We start from the raw sequence: 19,488 nt of genomic DNA on the forward strand, positions 1-19,488 counted from the left end.
TGTATCTTCCTGGCCTAATTTGTGGTCACATACTTTATTTAGCGTCCACTTTTCACCTGCTCTGAAGCTGAATTTTACTTCCTCACATGCTTTCTTTCAGCGATGCCCAGTGTGGAGTCACCTGTAAAAACATTTATGACTAGGTTTTACAATCATATTACACAAAGAAGCGATGTTATTTCAGTTCTAGTTATGGGCAAGTGAGGCCCAGGAAAGAAAAAAAAAAAAAGGCAAAAAACTTAACCTACAGCTTGAGCTTAAAGCGTCCAACTTGAAGCACAGCCAGATTCTGCATATCACTTCTGTGCTGCAAGTGTGTACCTACTGGTTGCAAGTGAATCCATAAGATCACTTATCCGTGAGTATTTTGAACACCAAGCCAAAACCTACACCCTGCAGGTCTCGAGTTAAGGCCGGCCATCAGCTGAAGGCCTTCCCTCGCCCAGGGAGCCCCCCAGGCTGCGGGCGGGCTGCATTTCTGCACCCCCCGGCCCTGCCGCCATGAAGCCTGCCCCTCAGCGAGCCGCCCCCGGGACCCCAGCTGGCCACCCCTTCGCAGTCAGCGGCCTTTTCGCCCTGTTAAACTTTTCTCTTTCCAAGGGGAGGGAGCGGTGGCGGTGCCCCCGGCGGCGGCCGCCAGGTACCTCCCCCCGCCACCTCCTCCTCCCCCTTTGGCGGCGGTGCCAGGCGGCCGCGGGGCTTCCTGCTGACGGCGGCGAGCCGCGGATGGGCAGGAAGGGCAGCCGGCGCCTCCGCTGCCCTTCTCCTCCTCTTCTTCCTCCTCCTTTTCCTCCTCCTTCTCCTCGGCCGCCGGCTCCCCCCAGCAGCGCGGGGCAGGCCCGGCCGGGGCCGGGGCGGCACTGAGGGGAAGGCGCCGGCCTCACCCGCCGCCCCTGGCCATGGCAGCCCCCGCTTGCTGAGCGCCGCCGCCCGCGGGCCCCTCGCCGATGGCCGAAGCCTGGAGGCTGGAGGAGGACGAGGAGGAGCTGCGGGAGCTGGGCAGGAGGCACCGCAGGGGTGCCCTGGGCTCGGCGGCAGGTGAGGGACCGGGGCCGGGGGCACGGGGTGGCGAGGCTGCAGGTGCCCGTGTTGGCGTTGGCCCCGGGCGGGAGGGCGAGGGAGGGCGAAGGGCAGCGTGAGGAGGCCCGGTGCCACCCCTGGAACCTCCCCGGCAGCGACAGAGAGGGTTTCAGCTCTTCCAGGCACGGTAACCCGCACGGTGTGGACAAGCCACCAAAGGGCTTGGCTCCTCGCTGCTGGAGCCCTGGTGGCACGTGCCATCCGGGAGCAGGTCCTGCTGCAGGAGGCTCTGCTGGCCTGAGAGGCCACAGGACTAGGGATCGTGGTGTGGTGGCTACTGTGGTCATCATGGAGCCTATCCTAACTGGCATGGGTATGTGGGGTGGAACAGCTGGCACTGAGGACCTGGTGACCCCACATTGCACCTTGACTTGTGACTAGCCCTAGCCTGGTCAATGGGACTGGGTTTCCCTGGGGGAGCTGGATCACATGGGCAGCACTGCTGGAGCGTGTCATCCCAGTCAGTTTCACTGAAATTAATTCAGGGCAGGTGCATCTGTACAGCTGCCCAGTGTGAGCCGAAAGCGTGCTCTCAGAGAGTGATCAGGAAGTTGGCTCTGAAAGCCTGCTTCTCCGAGCTAACACTGAGGTAGACACGCATTGTCCACCAGACACGTCCGCATGTTGGAGATACCTTACCAGGAAACAAAATACGTTACTGATTTTTCTTGTAAATGTCAAGGTGGATGGAACATCTAGGTATAAAAGTTATATATAAAATTGCATATGTTTCCGTGCAGGTAAGGACTGCAGGCCTTGGCAAGCAGGAGGTGAGAGCTATTGTGTATAGGAAGGCATGGAGACAGGAGCTTGAGAGCAAACAGGTTGATATGGCTTTATAGATAGACTTGGAGGTTGTAGAAAGCTTTTGTTTGATACAATGACATCCAGTGGATCTTGGCAGCAGTTGAAGTAGTTTCTTTAATTTGATTGTCGTTAATTGAAAAGCAATGCTTATATCACTTTCTCTATCTTCACAAAGTTGGTAAATGCAGCATTTTCCTCCTCTCTCACTGTAAAATTCTTTCCAGAATGAACTGTTTTCTTAAAGACTGTTTCCAGGGAAAATATCAGCTACACTGCATATTTAAAATTTAATTCCAAATATTCTGGCAATTACTAATTATGATAAAACCATAATGCTCTAATAACTTTTACAATTCATGTGGTTCTGTATCCATTTGAGCAACAGGAGTATTCTCTTGCAGATGAGAAAAACAGCAATTTGAGGGCTCCCAATGCAGAACAGAGTTTGCAACACACAGGCCTTGTGGCTTCCCACAACCCTGGTTATGTCAGAGCATTCCTGGGCAGGTGCAGGATTAGCAGGAGCCAGCGTGGCTTGGCACGTGTGCAGGATTTCGCCTCGTCGAGGGCAGGAGGCAAAACCAGTGTTGGTTCCTGTACCATTTCCTCAGTAGCCAAACATATGAGCTGCTAGTTCTGATATCTGTTTTTTAAAGCTGTTTCTTCTGGAGATATTTACTGGTGGAGAACATCTATTGGGTTCTACAGTTTATGTATGTACTTATATAATCATTGCTTTCTTGTTGTGAAGCAGAATGTTTTATAAACTCTGGAAACAAACTGTTCCCAGAATTTATCTTGGTTGAAATGCTACTAATCAGTAATAAAGGGCCCTTCTCTTCCTTTTATGAAACTTTTGTTATTGTGTCCTGACAATCCCCCTCCAAAATGGGCCTGGCACTGTTTACCTTAGGAGTGTAAAGTAGGTGTGGATGACTAGCATTCTGCTTTGGCTGTATCTCCTTCCTTCCATCTGTTTGAAAGACTGCACAGTGGAAAGCAGGGCACAAACACTCTGAGTGTTTTTTTTAAGGCATCCATGAAGCGTATCACGTCAAGTGGATGAGTTTGCTGCCCTTCCTTTACTTGATAATTCCTTTATACATTAATATACAAGCCTGTTGAAAATAAGTGCATTTTGTTGTGTTACGTGCAGTTACGAAGACAAAATGGTAACAAACGTAAGTGTTAAATAACTTACTGGGTATATTTTAGAGTTTAAAAAAAGCGTCTCAGCTGGCTGCCAATTTAAGCATTTCAGTTTGTTAACCTAATTGCAAATATGAGCAGATTAAATTTCTGGTCTGTTCAGCTTATATGTGGAAGTAAGGGCAGTTGCTCACCTTTGTCCTGCACGTACAAGACTTGCGTTTGCAAAGCGAGAGGTAGTTGAAAGGTGAAAGTTCAGAAATGCTTCTGACTTAATAAACACTCAGAGGTATAATTAGCGCTGTTTTATTGAGGAAAGAGAACGCAGGACGTCATTGAACGAAGAAGCAGCATTTTTCCTGGGAGCTAGTCCTGGTTGCGCTACCACAGATACAAGAGGATGAAGCAGGCTAAACTCATCTAACAGCTTGTTGCTGCTAGAGGGGTGATCCCTTCCTTGGATCTGTGCTTCTGCTCTTCCTGTGTGTCAGCTGTGCTGCTCGTCTGACCTGCTGGTGAGCAAAGTCACTGAAGCTGTGGCTGTGCGGCAGCCTGGGCTGATCTCCCTGGTGGCTGCTGGGGCCTCTCTTGGAGCTCTCATGCTTACTAGGACCTGCACCAACCTGTTCTGGTGCACTGGCCCAGCAGGAAGCTATTTTTCTTGTTCTCTTTGGTGGATGCAATTGTGCTGATTCAGCTTGCTGGCATAGTTTTCTACGGGTTCTGATGGTGTTGAAGCTGGCATAAAAAAGAGTGGGAACATGCAGCCGGAGGGAGGTAAGGCACTATGCCAGCCAGGAGTTAGTTTGGTTTAGGTTGCTGTGAAACTGTAGACTGAGCTGTTAAGAGATCTACTTGCCTGTTGTTTTGGTGTTTTTTCTTTCTTTTTCTTTTTTTTTTGTGTCTAGATTTGGGTGTTTCTTTTTTTTGTGTGTGTCTGGTTTAATGAGCTGAAGAGGCCTGCTGAAGCAGTAGAAAAGTGCCAGAACTGATGTTAAAAGCAGGGAATGACAACTTGGAGATATGACCAGATGAGGTGGGAACAGAACTATCCTTGTCTGTGGCAGACATCTTAGATAGCTTAATTATTTTGTTTGACTGCCTGTTTACCCCACCTATGCCATGCCAATGGGATGAGTTTTCTCTGAATTCAAGAAAGCTTTTTGATTAGCTTGTTCTGGAAGACTGGGAGAAGGTAACAAGTAGAGCAATTTGAGAATCTTCTAAAGAAATTATTTTCCCTTTGAGAAAATGATTGATTTTTTTAATATAATTTCTTTAAGTGGTAAGGAGGAGAAGTAGGATATATTCTTTAAAAATTGTGAAGAATAAAAATAGCTACATAGGTTCATTAAACTGAATCTCCTAGCCACCTGCTGTGGGAAAGGAAGCCAGTCTTTCAGGAAACTTTTTTTTTTTTTTTTTACTGCAATATATGTAAGTAAAATAACATGATAGATTTCATCTTAAAATAACGTGATAGATTTTACCCTCATGTTGCATATGCCTGCCATACAGATTCTTACTCAGGGAAGTCACAGAGAACACTGGATTTTTACTGGATATTTTTCTTTTTTATTTTATGATTATAATCTTCTTGATTAGCTTGTTTTTAATGAAGTGAATAACGAAAAAGAAAACAAAACAACCTAAAATCCTCTTTCCCATAGACTTGCATGCTTTATCCAGTCTAACTTTGGACCTTTATTTGGTGTACCTTCCTGTTTCGGTGAGCTTTTTGTTTTATGAGTACAGACTCAAATAAAGAAACTTTATAGTGAGTAAGTGAGTATAGTAAATGTTAGTTTTGAAATGCATTGGTTAATTGTGTGTCTGAGCACAAAAGGCTTGCCGCATTAGGAGTGAAAGAGAGTCTCAGTATTCTGGTGTTATCTAAAGTGCACACGCAATTTTAAACATGTTTAGTATCTATATTATTTCATTTTGAATTCTGGTCAGCGTTCCTAGTGAAAGAGTAGTCTGTTATGGATGTATTTCCGTACTTGACATTAAAAAAAAAGAAAGCCAAATATAGAAGTCAGTAACAAAAACTGAGTTCATAATGAAGAGCTATTGTGATTTGTACTGTGTGTGTATTTAAAAGTATAGATGGTCATTAATACAAGGAAAGGCTTTGATTTAATTTAATATCACTCTTTTTTTATCATAAATTCTTGTCTGTGGCTTGTTCCTATGTATTGGGTGTAAATTTTGCACACAACTTTTGCTATGCTGACTGAGACATCTCTGGTCGTTTTTTTGTTTCTGCTTCTCTACAGTATTTCAAGTGTTTTCTGGAACTTTTTCAGCTCTAGTGGGCAATTTCAGATTATGGGTGGGATTATCTATTTCTGGTTGGTTGATCGACTGAATGCTTTGGTTTTTAGCCAAAAGAAGATCTAGTTCACAGTTGGATCAATACTTTACAGTCCCACATCAAACTGGTGCTGACTTGTTTTGGAAGCTGAGAACAATGAGCTGTATCCAATCTAACAAATTCAGGTTAAATATTTCCCTGCTCAACATGCTGAGAAATTACTGGGGTACGTTTGTGTAGTGTGGCTGATAAAATTCAGTGAATGGTAATTTGCAGGCATCACGGACTTTTTTTCAGATAAGAATTTGATACAAGAACACTCAGCAGTTGTTCCCAAGTTAATGCAAAATATGTATTCAGTCTTGAGAAGAAAAGAATAAGGTGATGTGAGATTCTTCATGAAATTCAGCATTAGAGATGGATTAAGTGATGATCTTCTTTAGGGTCACTGGATCATAACATAAACAGCTTGACCATAGCAGCTTCCAGGGACTGCCTGTGACCCTGAGCAGAGACAAAATGTGATGAGGACAAAGGTGGCTCAAAGAGTTAGGTACTGTGTTCCTATATCTTAACTAAACCTTACATTTAAGAAACAGAAAGCTCTTCTTCATGTGGAACAGAAATCAGCATTGTTCAAATGGAAACTTCATCATCTGCTTGTCTCTGTCCTTCAGCTCTGATCTGGAAATTGTTCTGCTCATCTGTAGCAAAAGTAATCATTTATCATCTGTTATTGATAATGGTATACGTTAGCCATTATTCATCTGTCTTCCTAAAGATAAACATGACAAAATAGATCACTTGTCTTGAATAAATGCGTAAGGTATAGCTATGATCTGTCAGTCTGTCCGTGTGCAAACAAGAACTCACAAAAAGTTTGAGGAAGAGAGTTTGGGGGTGTTGGTTATTTATTTAACTAGTCAGAGCACAAGTTCAGGTGTGGTAGGGTTAATTGCCAGCTGGACATCCCTTACCTGTTTCTCTTGGGATTTGGTCTCATGTTGTTGTAGTCTCAGTGCAGGCTCAAGGGCTACAGTCCTGATAATTATTTGAGGCCCCACCACAGTAAAACACTTAAAATTTAAAGAGCACAAATAATGCAGTTCTTATTAAATAATCTCAAAGTAGTGCTAATATGTTGTATCATGTCGGTATTAAAAAATTACCTGGTTAGGCCTTTCCCATAACCCACCAAAATTATTGTATGTTTCCGCTAAATTTGCTAGCCTTGGAATCTAGCTTGCTTGAGGTAAATATAAGAAGCTAACTAAAATTTTTGTGGAATATAATAATGTAGCCCATATGTGGAAACTCATCATCCTTTCTTGAAATTAAAGTGTGCTGTCAGTGGCAAGAAAAAAAACTTCTTGCAGTTACTTGGGAAAGAGCATAGACTGCACCACAAAGAATGTTGTGTCTTCTGAAGAAACAAGCTTTCTAAAAATAAAAGCAGCTCTAAGGAAAATAACTGAATAATTTGTGATAGCCAACAGGGAGTAGTCTTCTCCTAGCCAAGGAGACTGTAGAAGGACTAATAATAATAAAAGACTTAAGTGATGAAATAGATCTTCTTCACTTAGGTTATAGCCAAAGCAAGGCACAAAAATGAATCATTGCATAAGGAGTGGTGAGATTATAGCCGAAGAGAACAACCCATTGAGTGATGATTGTCCAAAACCACGTTGTTAACTGGGTGTTGCAATCAATCGCTTCCTGTCAAGGTAACAAGTAATAAATCAGGGTTGTTGCATAAATAAAGGGGATGGACAGCAAAGGGCAGAGTGAGTCAGAACATCGCTGCAAGAACCTTGAGCAAGAAACCTGGGCTCTGCCCATGGCAGGAGGTTGGAAATTGGGACCTTTAAGGTCCCTTCCAACAAAAACCGTTCTGTGATTTGAAGAAGTTTTTACCACAGTGGCTGTTGTTTTCAGATGAAACAAGTTTAGTATTTGTAAATAAATTTGTAAATAGTTACTTTTGACTGTATAGCCTTGACTTAAAATCTGGAAACAACAGAGAGGTGGTATTAACCCTCTTTCTGTGAAAAGTTAATGTAGTTCTGAGCATGCAGTTTCAGTAAGTATTTCATACAATATGTGCAGCATGAATTTTTATTTTGATAGTGCTTAAAGCCATATGACATAAATATCTCCCGTTGATGCTTATCATCCCTAGTTAAATACAGTGCTTTGCATAGGGCATTGTATAATGTCCTTGCTCTGATGATTTTGTGGCTCAGAAGTGTGGCAGCCTTGGCTGGAAGTGAGCTTTGGGGCTCACCTAGTCTAGTCTCCGGCTTGAAGCAGGACTCTTGCCAAGACTAGATCCATCCACCAAGGCTTCCTCTAGTCATGTCATGAATAGTCTCCCAAAAGAGAAGGATTTACAGCCTCTGCATGCAGCCTGTTCCAGCCCTGCATTACCTCCGAGTGAAGGAATTTTTACTCACTTAAAGCCTGAACCTCCCACGCCACAGTTGTGACTGTTGCCCCTTGTTATATTGTCTGCTAATACCAGGAAGAGTTTGCATTTGTGATCTTTGTTACTCCCCTTCAGGCAGCTGTGTAGATAGCTTGTTTTAGATAGTTCGTTTGCCTCCTCTTTGCTCATCTAAAAAAGCCTGGACCCTTCAACCTTACCGTTGGGCAGTCCTGCCTCACATATTCAGTTTTTCAACTGGAGTAGAAGCATCAGCTGAATTTCTAGACAAGATTTTTACTCTTCCCTTGAAAAATAGCGTGCACAAAGTTACTGAAGCATTCCAACTGCAGACTTGAGGAGACCATATATCATCTGTTGATCCATGCTTTATGCTTGGCAACCCTCAGTGAAAGACAAACTTAAGTTTTGGGGGAAGGCCTAGATTTAGTAGATGATGAGACAGAGCAGAAAAACTTCATTTTTTTCCTCCAATGCTTTATGAATTTTGAAAGACACAGACTTCTATGGATATCAATATTAAGTTGATCATCCGATGTAGTGCTGTGTTACGCTAACTGCTTCAGGTGTTGTAAATGAACACTTCCGTATGGACTGGACATGTTATTCTAAAAACATCAATTTGACATTCTGACTTGAGAATTAAGGATCTTTTAACAAGATTTAATGGAATTCCATATAAGATGCTTTGAAGATGAACTTAACTGGTCTGTGAATTTTTTCAGTTACGACACAACAAATCTATACCTGCCATATCGATAGCAGAGGAACATGGCTATAAGTAGCTGCATTTGAAGCCAACCTGAAGGGCTCAACAGAAGTCAAGCTGAAAATTTCACACTGTAATTAGAAGCTGAATGCAACAAATCTCACTGTTCATTTTCTTTCCTACTGCTTATTTTTATTTATTTTTATTCTAAGCTTTTTAAGGGGGTGTTGCATTTATTTTGTATATGAATCACCACCTCAGTCAGCTTGTTGAGGTTTTTGTAGAAAATGTGATTGGATCAGAACATGCAGAAGATCTTGAATGGGTGATATAGTCACTCCTGTAACTAAAAGGATGTATCGCCTCAGACTTTCAGAGCCACGATACTGGCTTATCTATGCCCCATTGTGCAAACTTAAAAAACACGGGACAAGAAGCTTATAATTGTCATGCCCATAGCAAAGTTATGCTGGATCAGACAAAAGGATCATCTTGTTCAGTAACCTGGGTCTTACAGTTGCCTACAAGTGTCTTCAATGAAGTATGCAAGAAACCTCTACTAAGATTTAATTTTTAATTCCAAAAAGGATTGCTTATCCTCTGCAGCCAACACCTTTAGAAACTTCTTGGAGGCTGATACGAAAGTTTCTGTTAAATAGTTACCCAGTGCTTTACCTTTCATGGCTTCGGTTCCTTTTTGACACCACTTATACTTTTGATCTTCAAATGTTACATCGTAGCAGGGAATGCAATTTACTTCTTCATTATACGTAATCAATTACTACCTATTATATGCTGGTTGATATTTTTACTGGATAATCACTAATTCTTGAATTATGATGATGAATTTCCCATAAATATTTTGCTTTTTTAGTGTGGCTTTGAACATGGTGAATCACATTCTAAAAGCTGTAGGTAAATTTCAAGCACTGTGTTTCCTACAAAGGTGTTTCTGACGCATTCTCCTTCTAGACAGAATGTTGTATGCATAGAATAAGCTATTTGATTATTTTCTTCAGCTATAACATTTTGTTTCTATTTACATGAGGCAAGCTAAAATTAATGTAAATTGTTTTCTTAAGGTGATAAATTTATATTCATCATGCAGTCTGTCTTGTATTAAAACCCAAGCAGTCAATATCACAGATCTACACGTGAAAATTGATTCAGGTTGTGCACATCTGTGTTAAATCACTTACAAGAATTTTTGAGTGAACAGAGTGCTGTGATGTTATTTATTATTAAAATACTGTTTGCTCATCCTGTTAGAGTGATGGGACATAAATACCTGGAAACAAGCTCAGCATTTTGATAACTTTCACATAAGAAATTGTTCCCTCAGTGTTCATTTTACAATTGTCTGCACTGTAAATTTACAGTGCAGAGACTAATAGAAATGTGGAACTCAGGATCAAAATTAGAGCTTTGGAAAAATCTCTCCTTTTACCTAGGGCTTTGAAAATGTCATTGTCAGATGCCACAGTTGATCTGATGGCAAATACTGCAAGCTTTGTCACTTGCCGTAAGGCTGTCAGCCTTTCATGTTGATGGTTGGACATGGTGGTCTGGAAGGTCTTTCCAAGACCTTTCTAGGCCTTTCTTGAAGGTTTAAATGATTCTGAGTAGGTCTGAAAAAACACACAGTAATCACTAAACCAGAATGATGAATCTCACCTGAAAATGGGGTACCTGAGAGTGTGGGGTGCCTGCTGTAGTCCACTACCTCCTCTGTTTAAGCAGGTCTAGACACTGCTTGGAAGAGTGTCAGTACCAGAGTGGGACAGGTATCAGTGAATGATGAGATGGGAGAACACTGCATACCTCATGTATCCAGCAGTAACAAGCATAACTTTCTGCAGAGCACCAGCATCCGCTCTGGGAAATGCGTGGTATCTGCCACTGTGACTCTAGGTACGTTTCATTTCTCCAGTTCCTGTCCACTGGTTTGGGGTTGGTGGACCCATCACCAAGAACTATTTAATTGAGTCATTATGCTCCTGGCACCCTAGCAAAGCAGAGGTACTTATTAATGTGTTTACAGAAGTTGGATGCCTGTGATGGATCCTCTGGCGCCTCTTTGGCGTATGCACAGGAGTGGGGTGGGGAAAAGGAGGGGTCTGGGTGCACATGGGAGGAGAGCTGTTTCTCCAAGGTGCTGAGGAATTTGAATGGTCTCTGGTAGCATTACCAGCGTGCCCAGGAACCCATGGTTTTTCTGTGGTAACCGGGGGATCCCTTGTTTTCAGCTTTTCAGGATGCTTATGGCTTTGCCATCTTCTTGCCATTTGTTTAAAGCTGCTGGCATTTGAAGCCTCTCCTTGGACAGTAGAGAGGAACTGCTTCCTTGAGGAGCAGCAGAAGGAGAGCCGTATTTGCGTTTATGAGACTGAGGACCGGGTGCGCTAACCTGATGTCAAGGCTAGAAGCTCCTTAAAAATTACTTTTATAATAGCTGCTCTCGATTGCGTGTTTTCTGAGAGCCTGAAAGGAGGAGGAAGTACGTTTGCTGAACATTCAGAAAAACAGATGAGAGGATTTTGAGAAATACTGTAATTAGGAGCCCAGAGACAGGCACAGTCAGCTCTTGCCTAGAACAGGGGGGCCAGATGTGAAGAATGAAAGGTGTATGTTTATAATATAAATGGTCATTTTAAAAGCATTTCTTAAAGTTGTGACAGCTTTCATTTTGTTCACAAAGAGACCTGGTATTTTCATTATGATTTGTATATGTTTGTTTTGTAAGCTGTGTTGAAGTCATCGATAGCTTTCAAGTTTTAAATAAACAATAGCACACCAACCTGTGCATTGCAAACCATGCTCTTTTTTGTTGAGCATGCTTGAGGTTCTTACAAAGTGGTGTAAAAACCCTGTGCTCCTGAAGGCTTGCCTGCCACTCCGCTCCCAGTGGGTGCTGTTTGTATTTTTTGACCTGCTATTTCCTTGTTGTCGCCCTCTTTCATTGTCTCCTATTTTCCCTCGTTATAAAACGTTGCTTTGTATCCTGACTTCTGGTCAGGATGGTCCTCAAGGACCAAAGGACACAAATGTGCATATTACATGTACGTGTTACGCCATAACAAAGGTACCTTGAAGAGGATTTGGTAGATGTTTAATGTTTGCCTCGGGGTGGGATGTGTATGAAGTCATCTCACACCTCAGTAAAATGCTTTCAAAATGCCAGGTGACTCATGTCTTAAAAAATGACTTTTGGATGCTGATCTCTGCATTATCATATAATATGCACAACTTTTAAGCGTGTATTCAATGTCAATGGATCAGGGTTATCTCAGGTTCCAACAGTTTATTGGTATATGCCAACAATATTAAACAATTCCACTTTTCAAATCTTCAGGCAAGTCCCTTTAATGATGTTTCTGAATCCTGTAATCTTTATTTTAGTGTAAAGAGCAAGAGACCTTTTGGAGAATAACCTGTTTTGTGGATTTTACAAAAAATCCAATGTACATGAGAAGCAGTTGTTCTGTTTGCTTTCCTAGAATTTTTTATTTTTGTGTGGCTGTTGGGCAGAATTATCAATGTCACTGGAGGAAAATCTTTTGTTAATAGGCTAATTTAAAATGCACTTTTATAGAAAATCAGTACTTGCTACAGAACAATTGAGGTTTAAGAATGTTCTTGTTAGCTGTCTTTATTTGGACTGAGTAAACAATTTGGGGATAATTGGGGATAATTTGGAGGATAAAATTGGCATAAATGCTGGCATGGGACCAAAAAATATTCCATTAACAATCTATTGACTATTTCAGTGGTATCTGAAGAGAAATAAATATTGTTATTTGCCTGGTACATTTATTCTCTTTTTATAGAGGTTGTTCTTCTATGATTGAGTGTGTTTCAATCAGTTATTGTAATAAGCATTTTTCTTTCTTTCTGTCTCTCTTCATCCCCCTATTCTCCAAATTACCCCCAAAATACAGACCTATACATTTGCTTGCACTAACAACAATACCTAAATTCCAGATTCACATGTGAAGGTTTAGAAGCTGTGCTGTCAGCATCGCTGTCAGTGGGTTCACAGGATGAAGTAATTAAGTTTTTTTTTCTTGTTAGTTTATTTTAAAGCTGAATTCATTTCCTGTGATACAGAAGTGGGAATATCTGTAGCTGATACTCACATTCAGCACTTTATTGTGAATTCATGTCTCACACACATTACATAAGACTTGACTTCCAAGGGTATAATGTGTAAGATTACCCTGGAGACTGTTGTTGATTTTTGGCATCTCGAAAATAGAAAGGTGCTGTTTTGGATAAGCAAATTCCGAAAACTTTTAATTGCCCCCAGATCAGGGTGGGGTTGGTGGAGGATTGTTGGAGGGAAAGGAATGGTGAAATCTGCAAAATGTTTGGTATCCAAAAATGATCTTCCTACTATATAATATCAGTACTTCACAAATAGAGATTACATCTTTTGCAAGTTATAAAATAGGTTGTGAATTCACAAAAATTGTGCGTGATTATCTGAAATGCATGTAACAAAGGCTGTTTCTACAACAGATTAGTTTGTACCGTGTAGGTCAAAGGAAATTGCTTAAATGGTGGAAGTGATATTCCCTGCACTCAGCCTGAAATTATCCCTGCCTGTGGCCAGGAATGCACAAATTTTAGGGAACTGTTGTTCAACAGGAAGGGGAGAAAAAAAAAAAAAGGCAAGCCATACACCTTTTAGAAAACTTAAAATGGTTCTTATTATATTTTTTTATATTATTTATTGTTGTGTATCAGCACTCTATGGCAAACAGACCTAGTGTCAGACTGAGCTCTGTTGTGTTACTGAGAAATAAACAGAGCCTATACAGGCAAGCTACATCTCTGGGAAGGAAGTGGCAGTACCATGCTCTTGAAAGATAATTTTCTTTTATTGGGAATGCTGGCAACGTCAGTGAAATGCTTTTCAGAAATGTAAATTTTAACATTTCTGAAATACCTGGAGAGGGAGGTATTTTGTGGTTATATATCTTCAGTCTATCAAAAAGACGAGTCAATTGGTACTTCACTCTGTGAAGTTATCGAGGAAAATTAAGTAGTAGGTTTCCTTTTAGCTCCGACTGTGATTCTGGGAGCTCTGCATGCTTTAGTCCTATGAGCCTGAAGTACATCATCTAAGAATGACATTGCACTGACCAGCTGCAATGTCTTGTCTAAAGATGTGCTGATTTGCACCTTCAGAAGTTGCTCATTTCCTGAAAAAAACACCTTTAGAAACAAATGTATGTTGAATTTCCTGCTTAAATTTTAGAAGTTACTAGTGCTTTAACATATGGATATGCTGCATATGTTTGATTGCTCACATACTTTTTTTATTGTTCATGGCCTTAGAACAGGGAACCGGTGCTGAGCTTGGTCTAAGTTATTACAACATGGACCATTTTGAGAAGCAGAGAACTTACACAGTCCTTCCTTTCGTTCATCTCTCTGCATCAGCCCCTCTCTTATGGCTGCTATGCGTGCTTACACTGATGCCCACACAATTTTGCTGTTGCATTGCAGGAGTAACACTGGAGCAAGAACGAGAGCCTAGAAATTCACAGCCACAAAAACAAATTGGCAGCAAACATAGCACTGGTAGATGTGGCCCCTGTTGTCCAGTAAATTCTTTTTTTCATTTATATATCACACAAGTACACAGAAGGCTTTAAAGGTGACTATAGTTCACTGTTAATCTCTTTAGCAATTGAAAAATATGGCCTTTGGATAATTAGAAGCTGTATGGTGGTCAGTAGGTCTCAAGGTTAAATATTCACCCAGAGGTTCAATGAATTCTTCTGTACATATTTACATGTTTGTTCTTTTTTTGGTTTTCCCTTGGCCATATATCAGTCATGCTTAGGAGTGAAGAAAGCATTGCTTCCAAGACTAAAACACTGCAAGAATGCTGTGTGCCTACAAGACTCAGTTACCGTGCAGTATTAAAATGGACAGGCCAGTGACATTTCATTTGGGGGGCAGCGGGGTGTGTAATCCATTCTTTTCCCCAATTTACTGCTCTGGAATTCAGCAGCATTCTGTAGAATTTAAAGAAGGTATAAAAACTGTCTGCCCTTATGGTTGTAAACTTGGTGTGTGTCCTGGTTTTGTGGCCTTTTGGAGGGCAGGGAAAGCTATACGTTAAACTAAATGAGAAAAATTTCTTCAAAGCCTCTCATTAATCTCTCCTCGTGCTCCTTGCCTTTTAAACAACTGATAAGGGACTCTGCTGCTACAATACTGAAATATATAGATAAGTGTTCGGTCTTGCAGTTATTATTGTATAGCAGTTCCTAATCAAACTGAATGAAATTTACAGTAGATTCCGTACCCTGGAACTGATTTGCATTGTTACGACTCCTTACCCAAGAGGGGTGCTATAAAGAAGCAGGAGTCTCTGAGAGCCACATCCCACCTTAACGAAATGGAAGGCAGAAATACGGCAATACCGGAGGCCGCTATAGCTTATCTCAGTGCAAATAAAACAAGCACTGAAAATCCTGCACAGCTGCAGATCTTTTGCCCAGGGAACGTGCAGTTTTGTTTGAGGTTGGGCCTTATGTACACTGACAACTTGAAGTGGAAATTTGGGGCTGTTTGATCTGGTGCAGTTGGCTAACGGGAACTGTTGCAAAGTGATCAGCTGGGTCAGCTGGTCAAGATTACAAAAATGAAGTTGCTAATGTAATGGTAGTAGCCATTGTATTTCTGCATGATGTCTTGTTAAGGTTGCTGCATCAGTTTTAGTGCCTAGCTTCTTTAAGGCCTAGAAGCTTACAAAAGTATGCTCCTTGGGGACTGGGGCATGTGGGTTGGAGCAATTTGTTTAGTCACTTTCAACAATTGCCTGTTCTGAGAATGACTTCTCTGTAGTTTTTGTATTTTGGTGTTGCCAGCACCACTGGCAACAGTACTGCTTAAAAGCCCACTGTTTCTGTTGCCTGTTTTTTTTTTTACAGAGGCTTGACATTGCTGCAGAAGTATTGTTACAAGCATCTCCTATTACTTTTCATTATGAAACCACTGCAGTGCCATGGTGGGCTAAAAACAATAGAGACAGACAAGCTTGCTGTAATGGAAATCTCCTCCTGGAGAGTGTCAGGATGTCCTGCCCCCTCTGGCGGCTGCTCCATTCAAGAGCCATAGTTAGGATTAAAATACAGTATTTACCCGAAGTGGACATAGTGTGTGCCTCCCTTTGTCCTCTTCGGCCAATTCAGCTTCTTTTAAAAGAGCTTGAGCTGAGGGATTAAGGGTAGGAAGTTGGATCTGTGTGTCCAGAGGTTACTGCGTTGGAAGCTCCCCAGTCTACTTTGCAGGTTGAAAGCAGCAGAATGTCTGTTAGTTTTCCGCTCCTTTTTCAACAGTGTTTCGTGTTTACACTTAAATTTTTTTCTAGTGAGAGCACGCTTTTCAGTAGAAGTCACTCTTAGCAACAAGATGCTTTGGAGAATATTGCACAATAAACAGAGAAAAACAATGGCTCTCTTTGGTGCGAGTTGCCTTTTCCCCTTTTCTTTGCTTGTCTTCCAAAGGCAAGAGGCGTGACTTAAAAGCTATTGTTTTCTGCTTTGGTGGTCTTTTTGGCAAAAACTTCAGCTATTCTGGGTTTGTGGAACGACTGAAATAAAGTGTGTCAGTTATTTTTCTCCTGATGGTTATGTTTATATTTTCCTCAAGAAGAAAAACTGTTCTGTCAAAATAAAAGCAAACAAACAAGATAATTTTCCCATGCTTGAAGGCTAAAAAAGTCTCCAGTTAAAGAAACCTGACCCTTTCTAAAAGCAACTGGAATATGACATATATGTCTGCTGCTCAGTTTTGAATGCTGAAAAAAGGCATAACATGTCCATGCTACTGATGAAATATACACGGTATGATTTTCTAAATAAACACCAGATTTGCCAAACAGTTGTGGTATGAATAGCAGATCTTTGTGTCCTGATGTTTTCCTTGATTCTTCTGCAGCGTTTAAAACTTGGCACTGGTCTTCCCAACCTCAGCCAGAAGTCTCTGACTTCTTCCGCCTCATCTGCTCCACCTGCCAGCTCCTTGACTTCTTGCGCTGTATCCTGCTGCTGAACAAGGATAATATACTCGTCCACACAGGCTGTATTTGTTTAAGGGCAGCAAAGGTTTAGCAATTCGTACCGTATTTGACGGCAGCTGCACACGCAGTAAGGAATTGTATTACTCGAGTAGCACGGAGATGGTGAAAATAGACCAAGTATCTCATCTGTGGAAGCTTGTTTCTTGAAGGTAGAAACTGTCAGTGGAAGCATAATTCTTGCCTGCAAATTTCCTGTGTCTGCGTGTGGACTGCCTTCCTCATCGTGCATGCTAGTCCAGTGCACACCCAGTGCTTGCTCTAATCTGACATGCTGTTTTGCCTTCCAGAGTTCAGAATTGAAGGACATACGGTATCATACTGGGAACACATCATGTCCCATGGTGTTTTCTGGGAATTTATTTCTTTGATGTGAAGGAAAATCTGTAATGCAAGATTTGATTTTCAGATCTTTGTCTCTATGCTGTCTTCTTGCTTGTTTCTGTTAGAAAAGGTTGCAAAAAGATCTCAGTTGATGAAGTAACATGCAGAGTAAAAGAGCCAGCTGTGGACATTCAGCTGGGATTTGTATATGCATTTATATTTAATATATACCTGTATGTATATGCATGTACTGTGCAATATACATTAAGATTTGCCTGTTCATTCTGTGTGTTCATGTTCTAGAGGTGTGTGACATTAGTTGAATTGGTGCTTGTACGTAATATTAAAACAGCATCCAGAATTGCAAAATTAAGGTGCTAAGTAGAAAGAGTCAAGTCTGAGTCTCTTATTACACTTGATACTAAACAAATTTAGAATATTAAATTCATAATAGCCGTAAGCATGTACAGGTTTTATTTTCTACTCTAAAAAAACTAACTGCATGCTTGCAGGATTACGTTTCCCGTTGTTCTTTTTGGTAAGACCAGAGTATATGTGGATGATGTTCTTTCTCTGTATTTAGCAGTTAATAAAATGTGTAAAAACAACACTAATGCTTTGTTTTTGCAATAAAATGAAGGAGAGAAGGAAATGCACTGATCTGAGCGAGCAGGTTTCAGAGGCATGGCTGGGCTGTGGTGGATCTGCCAGTTGGATGTGGGCTGAGAGGAGAGCCCACGTATGCTCAGTTTACATCTTCTGTGACTCTTTTCTTCCTTCTCACTGGTACATCCACACTATTGTACTATAGGTGGGAAGGTTTTATCTGACTGCTGTTAGATGGTGGTTGTGTAAATAACTGGGGACACTGGTAGCAAGCAACAGATGGCAAGCAGATTTCAGTAGGAGGCACTGCCTGTTTTTTTTTTTTTTTTTGCATACTCATAGGTTAGGGGATTATGTGAACAAGTGATGAAAATGGAAGGAGCTTTTCTGTGTGTCTTTGAACAACTGCTGCTGTAACTCTGGTTTGAGCTATCTCGTGCTGTTAATAGCTAACAGAGGTGCATGCAGTGTGATGAAATGGAGATTGCTGTGAGTCAGAAACACAATGAATTATACGCTCTGTGGCTATGACAGTTCAATAGGAGCACCTGTGGATGGAAAAAGCATTAGTATTCCTTTGGGCACTGTTGACATGATCTTTTTTACCAGTTTATCAAAATGTAATCAAATGAGCATGTAAAACTTGGGAGAAGAGAATATTTCTTCTGTACATGAGATAAAACTATACGAACAAACATGCTAATAAAAGAAGAAGAAATTCTAGCTCAAGTGCGGAGCTTAGGGTTCAAAATACAGTCTGTAAGTATGATTTTTTTTAAGAAGACTCTTACTCGTCAGGGTAGGGAAGCTTTTCAGTAAACTGTTACTAAGGGGGGGGGGATGTAGCTTTCTCTTGACTAGACACACAGATGGAACCAGAAGCAAAATCACAATGGTCAGAGTTGATTATATATAGGTGTAAGAACACCCTTCTAATCGCATAGTCGATCTTTTTGTTACAAATGATAAAAAAAACTCTAACTTTAGAAAATACACATTTTAGGAGGACACAAGTCTCACTTTTTTCTATCATTTCAAAAATCTTGCGGTAAAGAGATGTTCTGGACTTACAACATAACTGAGCGTGTGAATTCTAATAACGCTGTTTTATGATGCTTGTTTGATGAATCTTGCTCTTAGAAGTGTTTTCTACTTTCTTTTTGTATCAGAGCTTTCAGAAATCAATCAAGATGTAGAAACGTATCTGGAGATGGTTCTAGGAACTTATAAATTGGTCAGCAAAAGCAGTTTATCTGAGTTCATGTGATTGTACTGTGTAGATGTTTGTTGCTGGTCAATGTCATTAGTGCAGATAAGCTGCTTGAAGTAGTCATTGAATAAACAAAACCCTTTCTGAAAGCACAGAAATATCCCGTATCTAGAACACACTGAAGTCGAAGAGTTAATGACGGGGCTGCACTGGATTCAGTGTATTTGCAGATGTTGCTGCAACCAACTGCTGATTTTTCTCCCATCCTGTCAGGGAACTCTGCCAGCCATGATTCATGGAATGATTTTTTTGCGCTGAGTAATCTGTGGTTTTGCTTTTTTCCTCTTCCCTCCCTCTTATTTTTACCCTAAACTAAAGTCTTATTCATTTTAGCTAAAGGGAGGGGAAGCTTCTAAAGCATTAAAACAAAACATGAAATACACACTGTTTGGAATAGAGGAATTTTAATAAATATTAAGCTTGCTGTGATTTTACTTTTTCTCAGGCAGAACAGTGCAGTGTAGAAAAACAGTTTTATGACAGAATCAGCTTTTGTTTTTGCTAGTCATATGGTGTGACAGATCTTTTAAGACTTTTGTGCTAGTGTTGCTAAAGAACATGCAAGTTTTGTGCTGATACTATGCCTCCTTTCTCACAGATCGCTCTGAAAGAAATAAACCAGACTGCCGCTCTTCAGGGTAAGAACCATATTCCTGTGTTTATTCTTCCCTTCTTTTCCTTTTTTTCT

At 41.0% G+C, this 19,488-nt stretch overlaps 1 protein-coding gene across 3 annotated transcripts in view; it reads left to right on the forward strand.

Annotated features, from left to right (window-relative positions):
• Positions 1-802: 802 nt before the first annotated feature.
• The window catches only part of SH3D19 (SH3 domain containing 19), a 79,995-nt gene continuing 61,309 nt past the window's right edge, over positions 803-19,488 (forward strand). Inside the window, exons 1-2 of one of the 3 annotated variants that reach the window (XM_040556646.1) lie at positions 803-1,038; positions 19,399-19,438. In XM_040556646.1, the coding sequence (XP_040412580.1) occupies positions 948-1,038; positions 19,399-19,438 (131 nt within the window). In that variant the 5' untranslated portion in view covers positions 803-947. Of the gene's footprint in view, positions 1,039-19,109; positions 19,439-19,488 lie in introns of those variants that run through there. The other 2 variants (XM_040556650.1, XM_040556649.1) reach the window with 2 other exon arrangements.

The sequence above is a fragment of the Cygnus olor genome, chromosome 4 (assembly GCF_009769625.2).
Source record: "Cygnus olor isolate bCygOlo1 chromosome 4, bCygOlo1.pri.v2, whole genome shotgun sequence".
In the NCBI taxonomy this organism is placed as follows: Eukaryota; Metazoa; Chordata; class Aves; order Anseriformes; family Anatidae; genus Cygnus; species Cygnus olor.